The sequence below is a fragment of the Saccopteryx leptura genome, chromosome 3 (genome assembly GCF_036850995.1).
Source record: "Saccopteryx leptura isolate mSacLep1 chromosome 3, mSacLep1_pri_phased_curated, whole genome shotgun sequence".
Taxonomy (NCBI): domain Eukaryota; kingdom Metazoa; phylum Chordata; class Mammalia; order Chiroptera; family Emballonuridae; genus Saccopteryx; species Saccopteryx leptura.
The window spans coordinates 371016830-371038664 of NC_089505.1; the positions used below are offsets into that span (position 1 = coordinate 371016830).

General features: G+C 63.7%; 2 protein-coding genes and 1 long non-coding RNA gene across 3 annotated transcripts; 1 reads left to right on the forward strand and 2 right to left on the reverse strand.

The window, feature by feature from the left end:
- Nucleotides 1–856: 856 nt before the first annotated feature.
- On the reverse strand, nucleotides 857–11178 carry LOC136398606 (basic salivary proline-rich protein 4-like). The gene is made up of 4 exons (XM_066372777.1): nucleotides 10944–11178; nucleotides 9771–10340; nucleotides 6723–6873; nucleotides 857–1202 (listed from the first exon to the last, which is right to left on the reverse strand). Exons 1-4 carry the CDS (start codon nucleotides 11176–11178, stop codon nucleotides 857–859), a joined length of 1302 nt encoding a protein of 433 aa, XP_066228874.1.
- ARC (activity regulated cytoskeleton associated protein) lies at nucleotides 9624–16148 on the reverse strand. The gene is made up of 5 exons (XM_066379664.1): nucleotides 16086–16148; nucleotides 13378–13505; nucleotides 10944–12992; nucleotides 10549–10694; nucleotides 9624–10340 (listed from the first exon to the last, which is right to left on the reverse strand). The coding sequence occupies exons 2-3, from the start codon at nucleotides 13446–13448 to the stop codon at nucleotides 11585–11587; spliced, it is 1479 nt and encodes a 492-aa protein (XP_066235761.1). The 5' UTR covers nucleotides 13449–13505; nucleotides 16086–16148; the 3' UTR covers nucleotides 9624–10340; nucleotides 10549–10694; nucleotides 10944–11584.
- Nucleotides 16149–18031: 1883 nt separating this feature from the next.
- Nucleotides 18032–20919, forward strand: LOC136401449 (uncharacterized). The gene is made up of 3 exons (XR_010750522.1): nucleotides 18032–18586; nucleotides 19133–19877; nucleotides 20291–20919. It is a non-coding gene; the product is annotated as an uncharacterized lncRNA (long non-coding RNA).
- Nucleotides 20920–21835: the final 916 nt, after the last annotated feature.

Genomic DNA, 21835 nt, shown 5'->3' on the forward strand with positions numbered 1-21835 from the left:
TGCAGAGGCCAGGGGGCCGCAGCTCCCCTGAGGACAAGGGCATTTTCAGTAGAACTCGACCTTCAAAAGTTACAACTGACCAGAGGGCAGCTGGGGCTGTGGCCAAGACAGCGGCTGCCTTCCCCTCCCCCTGGAGGGACGTCTCTGGGGACGGTGCCCTCCCTGGTGGGCAGGTCTAAAAACTTAGCAGTAAACCCAACACCCAACGGGGAGCTCTGTGCGAGGAAGGTGCTGGACGTGGGACCTTGGATGACCCCTCCGTCGGGTTTATGACCCACCATCTTCCCAGAGCAAGCTGGGAGTCGCTCCCCTCAGGAGTCTGCCCAGTCTTCGTTTTTAAAACATCTTCGCCCTGCCAGCAGCCACCTGGGCAATTGGGAGAGGCCCCCCTAAGAGGCTCGTGGGCTCCTGTCATCTGGACGAACCCCTGAGGCCCAGTAGGTCTCGAACCTTGAGGCTGAGAAGATCTCAGATTTGCAGAGTGCTTAGATGAGAAGTCCCTTTGTCCCGTGGACACGGGCTGGACTCAGGCGAGGCCCCGGCCCAGTGCTGGGGCTCGGGGTTGAGAGGCGGAGGGCGAGGACAGAATGGAGAAGAATGTGAATGAATCTCAGGGCCACCCCAGACTCAGCAAGGGGACGGGTGAGGGATTTGGTCCCCAAAGAACCTGGGGTGACGCCCACGAAAAGGTCCTTTGCCAGTTTCTCCCACAAGTGGTCCATGCTGAGCCCCGGAGAGGTGTAGCAGGGCTCTGAAGAACGGGGTGGCCACAGCCTGAGGCCGTGGTCAGTGACCAGCGTCCAGGCCACCAGAAACCCGGGGGCAGAAAGCAGCCCCAGGATGAGGGGCTCCTGCTTCAGGGCTGTGGGGGCTCTCCATCCTCACCCGGGGGTGTCTGTGGGGGCTCTCCATCCTCACCCGGGGGTGTCTGTGGGGGCTCTCCATCCTCACCCGGGGGTGTCTGTGGGGGCTCTCCATCCTCACCCGGGGGTGTCTGTGGGGGCTCTCCATCCTCACCCGGGGGTATCTGTGGGGGCTCTCCATCCTCACCCGGGGGTGTTTGTGGGGGCTCTCCATCCTCACCCGGGGGTGTCTGTGGGGGCTCTCCATCCTCACCCGGGGGTGTTTGTGGGGACAGTGGGTCACTGCGGGGTTCGTGGGGACAGATGACACTGATGCAGCCCGGCCCGGGCCCTGGGGTGCTGCAGAGGCACGAGGGGCTCTCCCAGTCCCCACAAACCCCTTGGGGTTGACAGCAAGACCTTCGCTACTGAAAGACAGACTTGGGGGACTAGCTGAAGACCCCCAATACCTCCCCGGGGCATGGCAGACAGCACCCAACAACAGAAATAGAATTAATGTATCTTAAATTTTCTAGTGGCCACAATAAAAAATAGAGAGAGATGAAATGAATTTTAATAACCTATTTTATTTTACTGAATATATCCACAGTATTACTCAGGGAAGAAAGTGTCCCAGCCTCCGGGCGGGGGGATCCGCATGGTCCCCGGTCAGGTGTGCCGAGCTGGGGAAGGAAGCGGGTCTCAGGGCGCTGGATGGACGGAGGCGTGGCCCTGCCCTGTCTGGAGGGCCCTGCCCTGTCTGGGAGACCCTGCCCTGTCTGGGGGGCCCGGCCCTGTCTGGGGGGCCCTGCCCTGTCTGGGGGGCCCTGCCCTGTCTGGGGGGCCCGGCCCTGTCTGGGGGGCCCTGCCCTGTCTGGGAGGCCCGGCCCTGTCTGGGGGGCCCTGCCCTGTCTGGGAGACCCTGCCCTGTCTGGGAGACCCTGCCCTGTCTGGGGGGCCCTGCCCTGTCTGGAGGGCCCTGCCCTGTCTGGGAGACCCTGCCCTGTCTGGGGGGCCCGGCCCTGTCTGGGGGGCCCTGCCCTGTCTGGGGGGCCTGGCCCTGGGAGACTGGCCTGGTGGAACCCAAGACTCTGTTGTAGACGAGCCTCTTCTACTCTTTGGCTCTTCAAGCCCTGCCGGCCTGCATCCTGGCTGGGCTGGGAGGTGCGGGGGAGGCGGGAACAGGAATGTGGCAGCTTCAGGCCGCCCAGCCTTCCCCGGGCTCCCCGCCCACCCACACAGCTCATCGGGACTCCAGGCACGGAGCTCCCAGGTGGGCGGGAGGCCAGCAGGCAGGCGGGGACTGATGGCAGTGGCGGGCACAGAGCCCGGGGCTGCCACCACCGCCAAGCTACTGTGATCCCCCCACCACGGGAGCCTCTCGCCTGGTCCCCACCCCCTGGTCTGGAGGTGATGTGACAAAGGTCCAGGGGCTGCTTGGACCTCCGCTGCAGAGTCAGGGAGACCAGGGGCACCAGGGGGCCGGCAAGGGCTCACCCCCAGGGACTGTGCGTGGAGACTGGCCGGGACCCGTGCCCGCTGGGGAGACTGAGGCCCAGCAGGGCGCAGCGAGCTCCTGCAGCTGCCCGAGGGAGAAGAGGTGCCCAGCTGCCCAGAGGTCAACGGGAGGTGAAAGGGGAAGGACAGCGGCCAGGTCAGTGGAGACAGGGCCTTCCTGGACAGCAATGACCAGGCTGATGCCAACGGGGGCCAGGGTGGTGACAGCCCATGAGAAGAGGGGAGGTGGCAGTGACCAGGGTCTGCCCCTGGTAGGGATCCTGGAATGTGCTTTCTTTTTTTTTTCTTTTTTCTTTTTTTTTTGTATTTTTCCGAAGCTGGAAACGGGGAAAGACAGCCAGACAGACTCCCACATGTGCCCGACCAGGATCCACCCAGCACGCCCACCAGGGGGCGATGCTCTGCCCCTCCGGGGCGTCGCTCTGCTGCGACCAGAGCCACTCCAGCGCCTGGGGCAGAGGCCAAGGAGCCATCCCCAGTGCCCGGGCCATCTTTGCTCCAATGGAGCCTTGGCTGCGGGAGGGGAAGAGAGAGACAGAGAGGAAGGAGAGGGGGAGGGGTGGAGAAGCAGATGGGCACTTCTCTTGTGTGCCCTGGCCGGGAATCAAACCCAGGACCCCTTGCACACCAGGCCGACGCTCCACCACTGAGCCAACCGGCCAGGGCAGGAATGTGCTTTCTAAAAAAGCCTCCCTAGCCTGGCCTGTGGTGGCGCAGTGGATAAAACGTCGACCTGGAAATGCTGAGGTTGCCGGTTCAAAACCCTGGGCTTGCCTGGTCAAGGCACATATGGGAGTTGATGCTTCCAGCTCCTCCCCCTTCTCTCCGTCTCTCCTCTCTCTCTCTCTCTCTCTCTCTCTCTCTCTCTGTCTCTCCCTCTCCTCTCTAAAATGAATACATTTTAAAAATAAATAAATAAATAAATAAAATAAAAAATAAAAATAAAAAAGCCTCCCTCGCTGGACCTTTTGGATCCAGTCATGAAACCCCGGGGTTCCCGCCCGCCCTGCCACATACACGCACACACGCATGTCCCAAAACACAGAGACACACAGACATAGATGCCCCTGAAACCTGCCCATCAGGGATGCTGTGGGGACTTCCTGGTTTCCATAGCAACACCCGGATGGGGGGAGTGAAAATACAAGGAGGCACCAGAGAACGACAACCTCAGGAAGCATCGGGCGATCGGAGCAGAGCTGTGACGCGGGCACTGTGTCCAGGCTGACTTATTCGCTAAGTAAGGCTCACCTGGATGAGAGCGACCATCATGGGGAAGCCGGGGGGGGGGGGGCTTCCTGGAGGAGGCAGCCCATGAACGGCCCGCAGACAGTGGGAGAGGTTGGCCAGGGTGAGGTGTGACCAAGCAAAGCCCCTTGCTGGGTAAGTGTCTGGGAGCCCCCTGTGTGGGACCCGGGGGGCGGGGCAGACAAAGGGGAGCGGGGGCACCAGACAACCTCACGAGGTGGATCTGAGGAGAGGTCCTGTGGTCTGGGGGCCCGAGAGTAGAGTCCCGGGCAGGTCCTCGCCCCTGATCCTCAGGCACACCGCCCGCCCGTCCACGCCTGGCTGAGAAGCCTCGTTCTGTTTCCCTCCTGCAGACGCCTGCTCCGCCCAGCAGAGGACAGGCTGAGAAGCCCAGCCTGCACTGTGAGCACCCACGCCCCATCTGTCCCCGACGGGGAAGCCCGCGTGGCCGTGGGCTCCCTGCACGTGCTGAAGTCTCCTCACAGTGTCCACAGGGGGCTCCTTCTCCCTCCCCCGGGACAGGGCTCCAGGAGACAGAGGGTCTGAGTGGACCACAGCTCCCACTTCCTCCAGGGACCAGGGGAAAGCAGGGCTTCTGCTCCCAAGGCCAAGTCTGAACGCTCCCTGATGAGAGCTCATTGTGCGGCTGGTTCCTGTGCCCCTCCTCTAGCCAGGCTCCGTTTCAGGGGCTGGGAGGGCATTGGGGGGCCCCGCCTGGAGCCCCCAGCCACCCTCCCGTGCCCAGGCCCCTCTGGCTGGAAGGTGTCAGAACTTCCTGCAAGACTGTCCTGGCTTTTATTAAGTGGACAGACAGAGCCCGTCGGGGATGTGAGCAGAGGAGGTTCTGTGGGGTCCCCCTGATCCCTACTTCTCCTGAGTGTAGAGAGACAGACTGAACCAAGCACCAGGACAAAACAGAGACAAGATAATTACGGGGATAACACAGGCTAAAAATAGCCTTCTTCACACTCAGACTCCTGGCACAGAAGACGCCAGACAAGCCAGCGGCAGGAGCAGGGAACCCAGGGCCTCCAGGGACGGGGGCCTCCAGCACCCCGAAGGAATAGGGGCACGGGGCTGGCAGGGGAGTCTCTGTCCTCAGGGAGTACCAGGCAGGTGCCAGGACGGGGAGGGGCGGCGAGGGTCCCCAGAGGTGACGCCAGGGTGGTGTGCAGGGAGATGTCCGAGGAGGGGACGACGGGAGCAGGGCTTTGTGGGATGATGAGGAGTTGGGCAGAGAGCAGTGGTTCCCTCTGAGAGGGGTGGCGATGGGAGAAGCACCATGCGCAGGGTCATGACCCCCAGAGGCAGACGAGGGTGACGTCAGAGAGGGCCCCAGAGGCCCCTGGTCGGATCGCTCGCCGGAGCCGATTGGTTACCCTTGGGGTGAGGGGTCCACTCCCTCCCTCTTCAGGTAGCCGCTGTCTTTGGGGGACAGCCTCTAACTCAGCAGCCTTGCCTCCCGTGGGCGCCCTGAGTGCGAGCGTGGCGTGCTCTGCATGGGGCTGTGACTCAGGGACAGGACAGTGGCTGGACCCGACCCTGCCCTTTCCAGCTGGGCCCCCCCAAGCCTCTGCAGCACCTCCTCTCCCACCCGTCACAGTCCAGCTTGGGGCCCAGCCATGGACATGGGGTGGGGCTCTGGGAGGGACACGTGACAGCCCCTGGCCCTTTCTGGGGCTGCGCTTAGAGGTCAGGTCTGGGGCTCCGGCAAAGAGGGCAGGTCAGAGGGCGGAGACATTCGGAACAAGTGATTATGCTACCTTTGCACGGTCAGGATACCGCGGCCGTTAAACTTATGTCACTGGGCAGGCAGTGCCTCTAATACTGGTAAGGCTAGAGGTGATGTTTTTGGTAAACAGGCGGGGTTCATGTTTGCCGAGTTCCTTTTACTTCTTTTAATCTTTCCCTTGGGTGCACGCCTGTGTTGGGTTAACAAATCATGGTGGACAGAGGTGGGTGACAGGAAACAGCTGGTGAGAGCCGGGCAGTGGAGAGGGACCCTTGGGACAGAGTGACGGAGGTTTGCTTCTGAGGGATTCCAGGACAGTGCCTGCAGGACGAGGCCGAGAGAGAAAGAGGCAGAGGTGTGGGCAGCACGGGAGGAGGGGACCGAGGGGACAGGAGACCGAGGGAGTGGTGTCATCGATCCCTGCGGGGGGGCGGGGCTGGGCAGGGCTCTGGAGGCGGCCTTGGAATCTGGACATCATCCCGAAGCAGGAGACACTTGGAAAGCCGGGCCCAGGAGGCGTCCGGTCAGCAATGCTTTTCTCTAAAAATCTTTCATTCCAGGAAGGGGGCTCCACGAAACGAACCAGCACAGACCGAGCAGGAAGCAGCCCCGAGTGGTGGCTAAAAGGAAGGCACCGTGGTGGGGGGGCCTGGGGGTGACATCCCCTAGACCGCAGGAAACGAGGATCTGAAATTCCAGGAAAAAGCAAACGTGCAGAAAGGAATCTCGACCGCAGGCCTCTGCCCTGGAGGAGACCCAGTGTGGTGGCACCTGGACATTCGATGTGCTGCGTGAGGCTGGGGAAGGACACAGGCGGCACTGAGGTGGCTGCTTGTGGCAGTTACAGAAAAACAGGGAGCCCCTAGCTGGCCTGCCCTGAGGCACGGGGCTCCCCTGAGTGGGGAGGACAGCGGCGTGGGGTGGGGTGGGGTGGGGGCAGGCCTTTCCCAGGCTCCCTCCCACCCAGGCTGGCGGGCAGAGAAGGCAGCTCCGGGTGGGCATGTGGGCGCACAGAAGAGCAGGGCCGCCAGCGGACAGGTCTCCTGAGGTGGCCCGGGGCCGGGCGGGTCCCCTGGTTGTCTGGGTAAGGCTCTGTTCGGAGAGGTTAAGGTAGGGGGTGGGGAAGCTGGTTGACCAGGCAGCTGGTCACCCATTCAGGGCTACAGAGGACAGGACGGTCTAGAGATGACAAGTGGGACCTGAGGAAGGGACACTTGCTGCCTGACCCCTGCCACAGGCTCAGCCTGAGGCTGACAGACGTGAAGGAGGCCATTTGGTTCACCTGGTGACTCCCTGCTCCTCTCAGGCCTCAGTTTCCCCATCCTGCTCTGAGCCTTCCTGACAGACAGCAGGCGTGGCCGAGGGCCAGAGGACCCCTGCACCTGCGGCCCACTTCCGGGTCCCCCAGAACCAAGGGCTGGGCCCGGGCTGCCTGGCCCCCCTCCCGGAGGAAGCCGGCTAATGTGTGCCACCGGCTGCCAGCAAGTAGGCCGCAAGCTGGGAGCCTGCGCGTGGGAGAGCTTCTGGGTGGTGCTGGGGGGCGGGAGGGGGGAGCCTCCTCATTTAGCCTCGTCTGGAGGCGGGGCGCTCCGTGGGGAGGGGCTAGGTTGGCCGTCCTGAGCCACCCTTGGACTCCTGCCCAGGGCCAACCCTTTCCCCTTTGTCCTTCGTTGATTTCCACAAAGCGCCCTCACCGCCCCCCCACTCCCTTACCCCCAGTGCTCCGCAGAGGGGGGGGGAGGAGGAGAGACAGACACACAGACACAGAGAGACAGACAGACACACAGACAGGCACAGAGAGAACAGAGACTCTGGGCTCTGCCCTCTGGTCTCTCTCCTTGAGACACCAAGACTCAGGGCTCATCTCCGAGGCAGCCCCTGACGGTCGCAGAGCAGGCTCCCCATCCTTGCCCTCAGTCACAGGCTGGTAGGGAAGGGCTCCCACCTCCGGCTTTGATGCAGGGGGGCGCTCTTCTCCGGGGACATCCCTGCCCCCCCCCGGGCAGCCCCGTGGGGTGCCCGCCTCCTGCTCCTTCAATTTCCTCTTCCCTTTCCTGTCAGCACTGTCACCACTTACAGGAGAATATTAAGGACGAGGTGACGCTTTCACCACGGACAGAGGGTGACGACACTTCCTGGTGGCAGGTGGTTCTCCAGCTCTGGTTCATTTCCTGCCTCCCAGGGGGCCTGCTCTCTGTGTCCCAGCCGGCCCCTCCCGCCAGCCCTGTGCCAAGCTCTCCACAGCAGCCCCACCCAAGTTGGGCTGCCCCCCCACAGCCACCCTCACGGTCCTCCCTCCCCACCTGGCCCGGTGCCCCACCAAGCAGAGCAGCAGCACCTTCCCAGGGCCAGTGAAACAGGTAGAGTAAAATGTTTCCAAAAACTGCTGCATCCAGTCAGGTCCTGCCGGAACTGTGGCTGTTGGCAGTAGGTAGCTTATAAAACAACAGTCCGGGAATGAACCAACCTGACTCCTTTTCAGTGTGTCTTTCAAATCTAAAGCTAAACCACACATCACAGAGAAAAACCCAACACCGCCTGACCTGTGGTGGCGCAGTGAATAAAGCGTGGACCTGGAAATGCTGAGGTCGCCGGTTCGAAACCCTGGGCTTGCCTGGTCAAGGCACATATGGGAGTTGATGCTTCCAGCTCCTCCCCCCTTCTCTCTCTCTGTCTCTCTCTCCTCTCTCTCTCTCTCTCCCTCTCTGTCTCTCTCTCCTCTCTAAAAATGAATAAATAAATAAATAATAATAATAAATAAATTTAAAAAAAAAAAGAAAGAAAAACCCAACACCTGGTTGGACAAGTCCTTTCCTGTATCCCATAATAAGTGCCGCACAATCCCAGAGTACTTTGCTTTGCTGATGTACATATGCCCAGACATCAGTGTTCGTATACCAGACATCTGTATTCCAAAACGGAGAAGCTTGTTAACCTACTTCCTAACTGGTTAACCCTAGCAACTTCTCTGTTCTCAAACCACAAAAAATAAACCCAAAAAAACCCCTAGCCCCACATTTTCAGTGCTCAGAAGCTGGGGCCCTCTCAGCGTTCTCGCCCTCCACTGAGCCTCGATAAATCTGCCTTTGCTTTTCTCAGTGTCCCTGCTCTGAATTCTTCCATATCAGGAGCCAAGGACCCAGACTCCTCAGTAACAGCAGGACCTGAACTGGGTGGGTGACCGTGACCATGACGGCTGTGATGGTACCCGGCTAGGGTACTACTGTCCCTGGGCATTCTGTCAAACCCTAATCTAGGTGTCACCGAGGTCTTGTGCAGGTGTGATTTGTGCTCATAATCAGTTGACCTGAGTAGGGGCAGTCACTGAGATGGTCTGGGTGGGCCTGGCTCAACCAGTAAGAAGACTTTACGAGCGGAGCTAAGACGTCACCTGGAAGAAGAGGGTCCCACCAGCCCTATGGACTTTGGAGTGGACTAATCAGTCCATGATTGAGTGAGTCAACTCCTTGTAACAAATTCTCTCTATCTGTCTCCCACTGGTCCTGCTTCCCATTAACCACTGGCTAGAATGCATTCCCCTCCAGCTAGGCTACCTGTCCCTCCCCCTTGGGGGCCTGGTGTGCCCCTCAGAGACCAGGGGTGGCCAACCACCCACAGGACATCAGATGGCCCTCATTCGGAGTTTGTGAGTCCATGCATGAACTGTGTTAGTGATGGTTCCCCCATTTTGCAGATGAGTAAACTGAGGCTTAGAGAGACCAAGTTCATGATCCTGCAGCCAGGACTCACCAGCATCCATTCCCAGGAAGCAACTTGTGTGCCCAGGTCCCCAGGTCCCCAGGGCCCCAGAGCCCAGAGAAGTCCGCTGGGCCTGCAGGCTTCTGTGTGGACTGGGCCCTGGTCGTGTAAGGATTCCCAGGACACACACCCCCCGACTCACACCTGGCAGGCAAGGGGGCAGGTGACAGGCTTGGCCACCTCTCAGCCCCCTCACCAGCTGCCTGTCTCAGGATGCGGCTGCAGGGGTCTAGCTTCTGTAAGGGGAGCGCCCAAGGACCTTCTAACCTGAGGCTCCACGGCCCTGACCGGCGGCCCTGGAGGGCAGTGGGCTCTGGTCCCCGGAGCTTCCAGAGACCCCTCCACCTGCACTGAGGGCTCGTGGCCCTGAGCTGCCTCCCTCTACAGCCCCACCCCAGCACCCAGGTGAGCAGAGAAACAGCAGCACACATGCTTCTAAGTTTCAATGTTTTATTAACAAAATCTTATAAAAAAAAAAAAAAAAGTCTGTCTTCAGGGAAGGTGGTGGAAGGGCTGCCCACAGCCTGGCCTGACACTCAAGGCTTGGCCCATGTGGGCAGGAGACCCAGGCCCTCCCGCGGCCTGTGAGTATGGGTTATGGCAATGTGCAAAAATAGAATTGGAGAGGGGGCCGGCCGGGGCACCAGCTGGAGCGGGGCTGGCAGAGTCACCTGGAAACGCTGGTTCCTGAACCCAGGAAACCCCAGTGGACAGGCAGAAAGGGGAGCCCCCAAACAAGACCTGCTCTGCAGACACCAGTGCTGGGCCAGCACCAGAGCGTTGGTGTCGGGGAGGCGGGCGTCCGGGCCTGGACACCAAGAGGGCCTGGCAGAAAGCCAGCTCGAGCCCCAGGAGAAAGGCTTTGGGCTGTCCTGGGGCTGGTCCTGGGGCTGGTCCTGGGGCCCCTGGGCAGGGCCCGGGAATTGCAGCCTCAGCCCAGGGCTTGCAGAGAGCGCTGGCAGGAGGGGACGGCCACAAAGTGGGCGGGGCTCCTAGGCGGGGGCGGGACAGGGCCCGGCTCCAGCCACTGCGGGCCAGGGGGCTGGCAGACTGGCGGTCAGCGGGGCGGGCATAGTGGCAGGCCCTGGCCTTCACGCTGCCCGTCTTCAGCACCAGCTCTTCGCTGGGTCTCCTCCCTGCAGCCCCCTCTCTCGCCGGCCTCAGTCTCCCCCTGTGCTGGTGGGAGGAGAGGGGAGCAGGCACAGCAGCAAGGGCTTCGGGGAGGCGGGGAGCCTTGAGACCTGGAAGAAAGGAAGACAAGACGGTCAGGGGCTGGGCGGGTGGCTGCGGTATCCACCGGAGAGACATCACAAGGCTGCTCTCTGGGGACCAAAACCCCAAGGGTCTTGGGGGGCTGCCTCCCCGCTTGCCCAGAGGACTAGGGGAGGGACTCATCCGCCCCCGGGGAGGACAGTGGAGGGTCAGGTGAGAGGGTCGAGTCTCCATTACCTGTCGTCACTCTCCTGGCTCCGTGGATGCCGACTGCTGCCTCAGCCGGTTTGAGGACTCGGGCCCCGTGGGACCCCCCACCTGCCGTGGGTGAGTCACCTAGCCGGGCAGGAGCGCCCCCAGGCTGCCGTGAATCACGGACGCTGCTGGTGGGGAGAAATGACGGTCCTCGTGAGAGCTGGCTCAGCATGCGCCCCCAGCCCTGCCTCCCACCCAGCCCCCTCCCCCTGACCCCGGGGCCTCTCCTCCACGCCGCCCCCACCCCAGCCCCACAGCTAACTTTCTGGGGTGTCTCTGAGTCCCTCTGCGTGGGCCAGCCTGGAACAGGGATTGGCCCTGGGCCCTCCCCGCTCTACGGCGACCCCTGGTGGTCGTGTCCTGACGCAAGGGCTCACCTGAGGGGCCAGGAGAGGGAACTCCAGGTCCGCTGCTGCTGCAGGGGCCGCGTCCCAGCTTCAGGGGTCCTCTAGGACCGGGAGCCGCGCTGTCCGAGGCTGGCCGGCTGCCCAGCACGGCCACTGCCAGGAGGGGGTTGCGGCCCGGAAGCTGAGGTCCCCGTGGCCCGGGTTGTGTCTCCAGCTTCTGCTCTGGAGTGTCCCCCTGAGCTTGGTGCCCGCTGGCCTGGGCCATCTGGACACTTGGTTTCTGAGTGCCCAGAAGGCCCAGGCACGGAGCAGGATGAGGAAGCTGGGGCTCCTGTCATGGCCTGAGTGAGTGAGTGAGTGTGTGTGTGTGGTGGGGGGAGAATTGGCAGCCCAGGCAGCCCAGGGCCCCAGAAGACAGACGGAGGGAGGCTGACAGGGCAGGACCCTGAAGGGAAGAGGGGCTCCTCTGCAGTTTGGGGGACAATGTCCATAACTGGATGATGTGTGTCTGTGCACATCAGGCTAGGAAGCTACGGGGGTGTCCACCGGGATGAGGACGAGGGCTCCTCCCTGAAAGGGTCAGCCCAGCTCAAAAGTCAGTCCACCTCGGAAGTCCTGGTTGGCAAAGGCCACGTGGGGCCTGGCAGGGAGGCTGGGGCCCGGGATGCCCTCTACTCAGGCTGGGTCCGGTCGCTGGCCACAGACTCGCTGGTGAGGGCCGGCGTGAGGGCCTCCGTCTCGGCCTCGTCCTCGGCCGGGAGGTGGGGGCCGGCCGGCTCGGTGGCCTGCTCCAGGCCGTCCTGCACCTCCATGCCCCTCTGGATGAGCTGCTCCAGGGTCTTGGGCAGCGGGTGGCGCAGGAAGCGCTTGAACTTGGGCTGCAGGGTGCCCACCACGTACTGGATGATCTCCTCCTCCTCGGCGTCCACGTAGAGCGTCTGGTACAGGTCCCGCTTGCGCCAGAGGAACTGGTCCAGCGGCTCGCCCTGCTTCTGCGGCAGGTCCAGCTCGCGCTGCAGGGCCTCGCGGGACAAGGTGCCCTCGCTGTATTGCAGGAACTCCTTCTTGAACTCCACCCAGTTCTTCACCGAGCCCTGCTTGAACTCCCACCACTTCTTGGCCGGCCCGTTCATGTGGTTCTGGATCTGGGACAGCCAGTACTCCTCGGTGCCGCCCACCTGTCGCAGGTACTCCTCCAGGTGGCTGAGGAACTCATGCGGGTCCTCAAAGATCTGAGTGTCCACACCGGGGTTCGGCTGCCCGTCCTCACCCGGCCCCCAGGGTGGGTACTCCTGGGCGTCCTCCAGCTCCTGCCCCGGTAGCTCCCCGGCAGCCGGGGGTGGGGGGATGGCGTAGGGGCTGACTGTGTAGTCGTAGCCGTCGGCCTCCTGATAGCAGCTCTCGGGACCCCCGACTCCCACGGAGACGGTGTGGCGGGCTGACTCACTGCCCACCGGGTACTTGCCACCCATGGACTCGAGCCGATCCGCCCACCTCTCCAGCCGGTAGAAGACCTCCCGCCACACGTGCATCTCGCGCTTGACCCAGCGCTCCAGGTTGGCGATGGTCTCCTGGCAGCGGCTCAGACAGGCCTTGATGGACTTTTTCCAGCGCTGGGAGTCGCTGGTGGGCACATAGCCGTCCAGGTTGCTCTCCAGCTTGCCCACCGACCTGTGCAGCCCCTTCAGCTCGCGCTCCACCTGCTTGGATACCTCGGTCAGCAGGTGCCGGTGGGTCCTCCGCACGTGCTCCAGCATCTCGGCGCGGCACTTACCGATCTGCAGGATCACGTTGGGCTTGGCGACCGGCCCGCCTCGCGGCCCAGGATAGGCGTGGAGGCCGCCGCTGGTTCTCTGGTCCAGCTCCATTTGCGCGCAGGTGATCGCGGTGCTCGGACTGGAGGGAGGAAGAGGGTTGCAAAGTCCTCTTGGCGCCGGCAGGTCTGCGGGGTCCGGCGGTGCGGTGATGCGGGCGCGCCGGTGGCGATGGGTCCGGCGGAGCGGCGGAAACTCGGTCCCACTGGGTCCGGTGCGGTGGCAGCAGCTTAGGGAGGCGGAGCGGGAGCAGCGACGCCAAGCTCTGCAACCAGCCGCCGCGGCGCCGGCTCTTTATGCTGCCAGCGCGCCCGTGGGCGGCCCCCTCGCCAGCCCCCGGCTCTCATTGGCCCGCGCGCCCACTCGCGCTCGGCGCAGAGGGAGGACCCACCCCCTGCACACACGGCTGGCCTCGGGTGACTAATCCGCTGGCTCCACCACCCCCTCCCCGGGCTCATTCAGCCCGCAACACCCGAGGGGATATTCTGAAGACCAACAAGCACCCTCTAGGCCAGCGCTGGGCAGAAGGTGCAGGGGTGTCCCTGCAGAGGCTGGGCTGATTGCGAGGCTGCCCCCACCGGAGGGTAAGGAGGAGGCCCCTCCCCCAGGGTCTCTGGGTGGGCTTCCTCTGCCCGTCTCTCTCCCCTTACTGGGAGGTGGAAGGCGGGGAGGCGCTGTGCTGGTGCTGGATTCTGCTCTCCTGGGTCCTCATGAGCCCCATCCTGGCCCCGACGGGACCTTGCCCAGTTCAGCCGCAGATGTTCAGCCACAGATGACCCTGACAAGCACCCGGATGTTCAGACCCTTTCCCCTGAGCTGAAGGTTTCAAGGAGCCTTCAGGTACACGCGGGTCAGACACACACACACACACACACACACACACACACGCACACACGCTCCCAAGTGTCAGGGGTGAGTTCCAGATGTGGCTTGGAGCGTCCGCCCAACCCTGCCCTGGACTGGTCTTCCTGCGCTGTGTGTGAGGAACATGTACCCAGGCCATGGTTCTGCCTGGCCTCAGGCATTGGTGTGATGTGTGTGACGACCTGTCCAATGGCTGGACAGGACTGCCCAGTGCTCCACTTCCAGGGCTCTGGTGAGGCCCAAGACTTCTCCATTTAGTGCCCCCAGGGAAATCTGGAAGCTTCTTCTTGGGGCAGGAGGTAGGAGGACATGGAGGAGTCCTGCAGCCTACTGTGGCCCTAAGCCGCCTACTGTGGCCCTGAACCCCCCAGGCCACAAGGGGAACCTGGTCAGAAGCTCCAAGACTTCCACGAGGTTAGTAGAGGGAGAAAGGAGGGGGAGGGAGGAGGGACGAGGGAAGGAGGAGGGCGGGAGGAGGGAGGGAGGAGGGAGGAGGGCGGGAGGAGGGAGGGAGGAGGGTGCAGGCAGCCCTCTGCAGTCAGCAGCAGCAGAGAACAGAAAGCACCATATAAGGAATGGGGCTCCGGAAGCTGAGACTCCCCTCCGCCTCCCAGGCAGTGGTGGCAAGGGGAAGGACGTCCTTCGGTTATCCCAAGGGATCCGGTCCTAGGCCTGCGGATTACCTGGGCACAGGTAGCACACAGCACAGCCCACACACAGCCAGAGGCGCATGGGCACAACCACTGCCAGTCAGGAGACCTCAGCCCCCACTGCCCACTCCCCTCTCCCTGTCTCACAAACGCGCTTACTGCACACTCATCCCCTAGTCATACCTCCCCCTCCCCACAGACACGCACCCCCCCACGCATCCCCCCACGTGCACACTCACCCCCTGGTGCACACTCACCCCTGCGAGCACACTCAGCCCCGCCCCTCCTCCAGCCCCGCTCACTCAAGGGCACACAGCTCAGAGGCCCACACTCTGGAATCCCCACTCCCCCCACCAGGCCCCTTCCCCCCTGGCTCTCCTCCCACCCAGAGCCAATCTGAGCTTCCTCCCCTGCTGTGGATGGGAAAGTCTTTCTGGCAAAAAAAAACCTCTCCAAAAATCGCTCTCCTGGCATTTCTAATTAAAGGCGAGTGGGTGGGCAGAGGAGGGAGGGGGAGACAGGCAGAGAGGCTTCCAGCTCAGGAATCCCGGTGCTGCCCAGCCCAGGCGTTCCCAGAGCTGGAGGCCCGTGTGAGGTGTCTGTGGGGACAGAGTGACCAGGGGCCAGTGCGGCTGGCCTCCCCGGAGTCCGCGTGGGGCGGAGAGCCTGTGTCCACGTCTGAGGTGAGCTTGGTGTCTGTGTCTGAGGGCCTTGGTCAGGGAAGGCGCTCCCTGAGCCGGTGGGGCAGGAACCATGCTCACCTGCACGTGTGCACACCCACATGCGTGTGCAGCGGAAGGGCCAGAGCCAGCACCTGAGTGACCAGGAGCCGCCCGCCGCTCCATCCACCCAGTTTACTGAGGATGGCACTCAGACCCGGGTCCCCTGACCGGCTGGGTAGCCTGGGCCAGGCATGGCTCCGTGGTCCTTGGGCCCATGGTGGTCTCCACCCTCTCCCCCACGCCACCCGAGGCAGCAGCAGTCTGGCAGGGCTTCCTGGAAGTGGCAGGGAGAGCCCAGCCAGGTCCTAGAGGGCCAGGGAGGGGTTGACCAGGCCCGGAGAAGCTGGGGGGGGGGGGGGACCAGAGGAGCTGGGGGAGGGGGGAGCAAAGGCAGGAGATCAGAAGGTGGGGATAATGTGACACCTTTGTGGGGGAGCTGGGCCAGAGAGGGGGGATCTCAAGGTTAGGTTGGGTTTGACCCAGACCCTTGGTGACCCCCAGGGCCAGTCCAGCCCGAGTCCAGGGGAGGGGGGCTGCTGGGGCCGAGCCAGACAGGCCTTGCACAGAGGCGGTGCTCACTGGGCCCGCAGTGACAGGCGACCCGCAGTGACAGGCGACAGGCTGCAGCTCTGCCTGCTCTGGGAACACGTAATCGCTGCCCAATTATCTCCCCAGAAACCCTCAGCAAACCCCCGCACTGGCGCCTGGGGCACCATTCTTCCACCTCTGGGAAAGAGGCCAGCTGCTCCCCCGCCTGGACTGGGGTCTCCTCCGGCCCCGCCCCTCCGTGCCCACTGTCAGCCTCGCCCGGAGCAGGGTGTGGCCGGTGGGGGCGGGGCAGCAGAGGGGCAGCTGGACTGGGCAGGAGGAGGCAGGCCTGGGGACTCCACACCCCCGGGCCCCGCTGCAGAGGAGGGTGGCCAGGCCAGGGCGACCACAGGGAGGGGTCGGCCCAACAGACCCAGCAGCCCCTTTTCAAGCCCCTCTCGGGTTCTGACTTTCTGCCCCCCCATCTCAAGATGGCCTCAGGGAGCCCCACTGCTCTCCCGCCTCCCCCTGCTCTGTCCACCGGGGGGTTTGCTCGGCTCCCTCCTGGCTGGGTTCAGCGTCAGCAGCTAGCACCTCGGTGTGAGCACCAGCTCTTTCAGGGGCAGGATCGCAGGCCACCTCCCACACATGTGTGCACACATACATACATGCACACACATGTGTGCGTGCACTTGAATGTGCACATGCATGTATCCACATGAGCGTGTGTGCTTGCGCACACACACATGCATACACACGCTCCAGCTGAAGGCAGCAGCTGCTCCACGGCCCTGTCCCTGTGGCGGAGAAGCCAGGGCAGTTGGGTAGGGGAGTCTGCCTCTCGCTCTCACCTGCCCCTTCCTGCCCGGCCTTGGCCTGTGGGCTAGGTGCCCACCCTCCACAGGAACACTGCTCAGGCCACCCTGTGGGGCCATTCCAGGTCACACGGCCTCATTCCATTGCCACCACACCTGAAGTAGCTGGGAGAGAGGGACCAGGCCAGGTCTGTGCCCGCCCACAGGGAGCCCACCGCAGGCCAGCGCCTGGACCAGCATTTCCTGGAGGACAGCCTCCCTCCATCCAGGCCCAGGGGCCCCTGAGCTGCAGGACCTGGGACATTGGCCTCCTACTCCCAGACCAGGCTGATCCTTCCCCCTGAGGCCACTGCAGGGCAGGGTTGACCAGTGGGCTCACCGCTGAGTGGCTGGAGCCGGGAGTAGGCCTGGCACAGAGCTGGTCTTCGGTGGGTCAGGGAACAGATGCAGGACCCAGCCGGCCCTTCTCCATCCGTTATTTGTTGGGAGATGTTGGGCTCACCTGTGCAATGGGGTAACAGTGCCCGGCTGGTGACCCGGAAGCTGAGGGCCACTCTCTTGCCCCATGCAGTCCTGGCCCCAGCCTCCTGTCACAGAGTCACTTCTAGGAGGACTGGGAGGGGGGTATGGCAGGGACCCCACTCTGGCTCTCCTGACGCTCCCTTGCTCTGTCTGCCTCTTCTGCCTCAGGAGGCAGCTCTGGGGCCGGGACATCTGCCCAGGTGGCCGCACAGGCCCCGGGGACGTGGGTGAGCAGCTGGCAGATGGACCTGCAGTCTGAGCCCGGGCAGCTGGGAGGACACCTGGCCCTCCCACTGGCTCTGCCCAGCCACCATCCCTCCCCTGAGAGTACCGCAATGGGGCGCGGGCAGCTCAGAGCTGAGACTTGGGGGGTGGCGGTGAAGACCAAGGAGGAAAGAAGGATTGAGGTGGAGACAGTGGAGGGTTCAGAGGACAAACGCCAGGAAAGGGAGAGAGGGTGCACTGCCAGCTGCCCTGTCACCTCTCAAGATGTCCTCACCCCATTTTCACAGAGGTTCTGAGAGGTGAGGGGACCTTCCCCAGGCCACGGAGCGGGCAGCCATCAGGGCCCCTGGGCCACAGCTGACTGGTGTGCGCTCTGCAGCAGAGCAGCCTGGGCAGAGAACCCCGAGGAGCCAGGGCAGGGCGGGGCAGGGCAGGGCGGGGCAGGGCAGGGCAGGGGAGGGCAGGGCAGGGCAGGGCAGGGCAGAGAACCCCCAGGAGCCAGGGCAGGGCGGGGCAGGGCAGGGCGGGGCAGGGCAGGGCAGGGGAGGGGAGGGGAGGGCAGGGCGGGGCAGGGCAGGGGAGGGCAGGGCAGGGCAGGGCAGGGGAGGGGAGGGCAGGGCAGGGGAGGGGAGGGGAGGGCAGGGCGGGGCAGGGCAGGGCAGGACGGGGCAGGGGAGGGCAGAGAACCCCCAGGAGCCAGGGCAGGGCGGGGCAGGGCAGGGCAGGACGGGGCAGGACAGGGCAGGGGAGGGCAGGGCAGGGCAGGAGAGGGCAGGGGAGGGCAGGGGAGGGCAGGGCAGGGCAGGGGAGGGCAGGGCAGGGGAGGACAGGGCAGGGGAGGGCAGGGCAGGGCAGGAGAGGGCAGGGGAGGGCAGGGCAGGGCAGGGGAGGGCAGGGGAGGGCAGGGCAGGGGGTCCAGGAGACCCATTAGTACAGGGCACTCAAAACAGCAGGTGACAAGGACAGGGGGCTGGCCCTGGCCCGCAGGCCCAGGGGAGGCATCACGGAGCCGGGAACATTGTCTTCCCGAGCCCCCTCCCTGCTTCCTCTTCTCCGGTTGGCAGGGGATGTGTGCTGCGTCCTGTCTCCGGAACAGGCAGCCTGTTCGTCTGGGCCCCGCACACCAGAGCCTCCTCCCCCTGCCTCCTTCCTGCCTCGGCGCCTTCCACTCCAGTTCCAAGGAAAGTTTTGTATTTTTCCGACAATCCTGGCACTGTGGCGACCGAGCCAGCTGCTCCTCATCCCCTGGTGCAGGCATCCCCCAAGACCAGGCAGCCGAGTCTCAGAGCCGAAGGCCCGAGCCGGGGAGAGCCCGTCCTCAAAGGACCCCTCACCACACCGCCAGGTATCATGGAAGAGGAAACTGAGGCCTGGACCGGGCCGGGGGCTTGTCCAAGCCCGGCCGCAGGGAAGCCAGAGCCAGGGCAGGAGGGCGAGAGGCCTGCTGGCTCCTGGAGCAACCTCACCCCTTCCCGCCTCAGTTTCCTCACAAGTAAAGTGCGAACAACCATCTCTGCCCTGCTCAGCTGTGAGGTGAGTCAGTCAGTCGATCAACAAACAGTTCCGGAGCCCGACGTGGCAGGCACTGAGCAAGGTGGGGCTCAGGGTGGCACCGAGCGCCTCGTCCCCACGATCCTGCGTGGGCCCCAGAGGACGCCGGGCTGCTGCAGGTCCAGCCACTGCTCAGGGCCTCAGGCTCTTTCAGGCACCACCTGCAACTCCCGGGGGTCAGGCCGGTCCCCTCTGACCCAGGTCCAAGCTGGGACATGGGGAGAAGGGAAACGGCAGCATTGCGGTGGGAATCACACTCCGGTGCGGGGGCTGGGGACACGAGACAGGCTGGTGCTGAGGGCAGCTCCACAGAGCGTCTGGGTCTAGTGTGCCCTCAGCTCTGCAGGTGCCTCTGGCCAGGTCTGAGTGTCCACAGAGCACTGGACAGGAGTCAGCCACTTGCCTTCATTTCTACTTCTCGAGGTGCTGTGTTACCTTCTGCAAAGCACATAACTCCTCTGGCCCTCTCATTGTCCATAAGCAAGGGGCAGACTGACGAAATGGTGGTTGAGGTCCCTCTCTGCTCAGGTGTCTAGGAGCCCAGTGGCAGCAGCGTGTGGTGAAGAGGAGTGGACTGCATCTGTGACCACGCCATTGCCTCCACCGGAAATGCCCTGTCCACCCCGTCACTCACCACCCCATGTTCAACAGAAAACGACCTAAGCATGAAACCTGAGCACGGGTTTATGTGTTTTCCAAACTGAGTCCCATGTCACCACCTCCAGGAAGGCTTCCCAGCCTCCCAGTGCAGCATTAACAGTCTTCTGGGAGCCGCGTCCTCCCTTTTACGTGCCTCCCTCCTGTGTGCACCAGTTTATGAGTGTGTGGGTGCATGTGTGCACATTGTGAGTGTGCAAGGTTCCTTCCTGAACTTCTGCCCAGCCACGGTGTGCGGGCCCTTGCTCTGGGCACGCTAAGTAGATAAGACCTACCTGGGTCCTGCCCCGGGGAGACTCCTTTTGGTCAGAAATGCCACAACACCCTGACCCCCCCAGTGTGCTGGCACCTGCAGCCCAGGAGCCCTGATGGCGGAGACAGCTGGAGGGTGAGCTGGGTGCAGGGGTGCCGGCAGGGGAGTGGGGAGTGGGGAGGGGACAGCTGGGTTCTACCTGTCTGTAGGGGCAGAGCCTGGAGAAGAGGGTCACTGGGAAGGGGTCCTCAGGCTCTCCTCACAGGGGAAGCTGGCCCCTGGAGGGACGACAGCAGGGCCACAGGTGCCAGCAGATGGGAGCCGCGCAGGCCAGGGTCCCAGCTGGAGAGTCGGAGGCTGCAGGTGAGAGACAGCCCGTCTGAGTGCTGTTCAGGGTTCAGGGATAAGGAGGAGCCAGGTCTTGGCGGCTCAGAGGCCCTGGCAGTCAGGTGTGGGAGGAAGCAAGGGCTCCCCAGGAGGGCTGGGAGCCCCCCCACGGGAGGGTTGGCGTCTCCGCTGCCCCTCCTGTCTGCCTCACTGGGCTTCATCCGGGCGATGTACTCTGCCCCCCCACCTCCCTGGTCTCCCAGGGATCCCAGGCCATGCTGCCAGATCCCCAGGTGTGGCGCCCCCTCGGCCAGGGTGGGGGTTCGCTGCCGGTAGCCCTGGCCAGCCTCCAGGGGAACTGGGGAACTAGGACTCGGCGCCCGGGAGGAGTGAGGGGGTGGCGTCGGCGCTCCCTGCTGTTCCTGCAGCTCCGGTGAGATCTCTCCCAGCTCAGCCCCAGCCGCTTCCGGAGCCATAAATGGAGAGAGACTGAGAATAGCTCCGAGTGACGCACTGGAGCTCCCCCCACGTAGGCAAGCTCTGCGCCCGCCCCGGAGGCCCGCCCAGAGGGGCCCCTGCCCGGCAGCCCAACCACCGGAAATGGCAGGGCTGCAGGGCTGGCCAGAGGCCCAGGACAGCCCACCACCCCTGCAGCTGGCCTGCTGTGCGACCTCGGCACAGTGCCATCCTCCCTGCCCTCGGCTCCCCCCTGCACTGGGCCCAGAGGGTCTGCGGTGCCGGCTGGGAACAGTCCCCCGAGAGCCGCGCAGCCCTACCCAGCGGCCCCCTGGCCGCCCCCAAGCCCCCAGGGCTGAGGGCACCTGGGCACAATGCAGTACCAACAACACAGGGACAGTCATTGCTTACCCAGCCACTGCGGTGCGCCAGGAGCTGGCATAGCCTCTGCCATCTACTGGACCTGTCTGAGAGGGAGCAGAGCCCCGGGGCTGCTGGGGGCATGTTGAGAGGGGCACGAGGCCGGAGCAGTCGATGCCACAGGGCTGCCCACCCCCCATTTCCCAAACCTCCTGGACAGGAGCCCTGGTGGCCTTCACATCCTGCTTCCTGTGCGTCCTGGAGGGAGGGGGAGGGGTCGGAGGCACTGAGGTCCAGGGAGGTAGGAACCAGACCCGCTCCCCTTCCACTGGGGGGTGCTCCCCACCCTCTGCCCTGAGAGTGTCCCCCTCACCCATCTCAGAATCCAAAGGCTATACCCAGGGCCTCATGTGTGCCGCACAGTGGGACTTCAGTGTCTTGGCGCCCTCAGACCTGAGATGCCACATGAGAGGGTCTCGGCAGGGCCGGGGGGTCCGGGGAGCCTCAGGGAGGAGGCTAGACTCCCCAAGACACTGATTGTGTAGCCCGGAAGAGTCCGTTTCCCACGCCTGAGGCAGAGAGACCTGGACCTGCTTTGGTAGCTGGGCAGACAAGGGGACCTCTGTCCCTGGACGCTGTCCTCCTGACGAGGGTGTTCCCCCTCCCTTCCCAGCCCGCCCAGGCCACCAGTGGGAGCCCACCAAGGCCGGAGACGGATGGCTGAGGTGGTCCTGGGCCCGGCAGACGCTGTATTATTCTAAATATGACAACAGGATCCTGGTGCCTCTGCTGGCGAGCTGAATATGAGCCAGGGGGTACAGGAGGCAGAGCCTGGACAGGGCTCCATGCAGCTCCCATCGGGACGAGGAGCGGAGGGTCCTCACCCTTCACATCCCAGCAGGAGGCGCAGACGTGAGAGCTGCTGCCCACGGTTCAGGCTCTGACCTGGAATCCAAGTGTCCCACATACAGGTGGTCGTTCGTAATCCTGATCACAACCCCTTCCCTCAACCCCGTGGCCCCAGTCACCACCTCTATAACCACCATCACCCCTGTCACCACCATCACCCCTGTCACCACCTCTATAACCACCATCACCCCTGTCCCCACCGCCACCCATCACCACCTCTATAACCACCATCACCCCTGTCCCCACCGCCACCCGTCACCACCTCTATA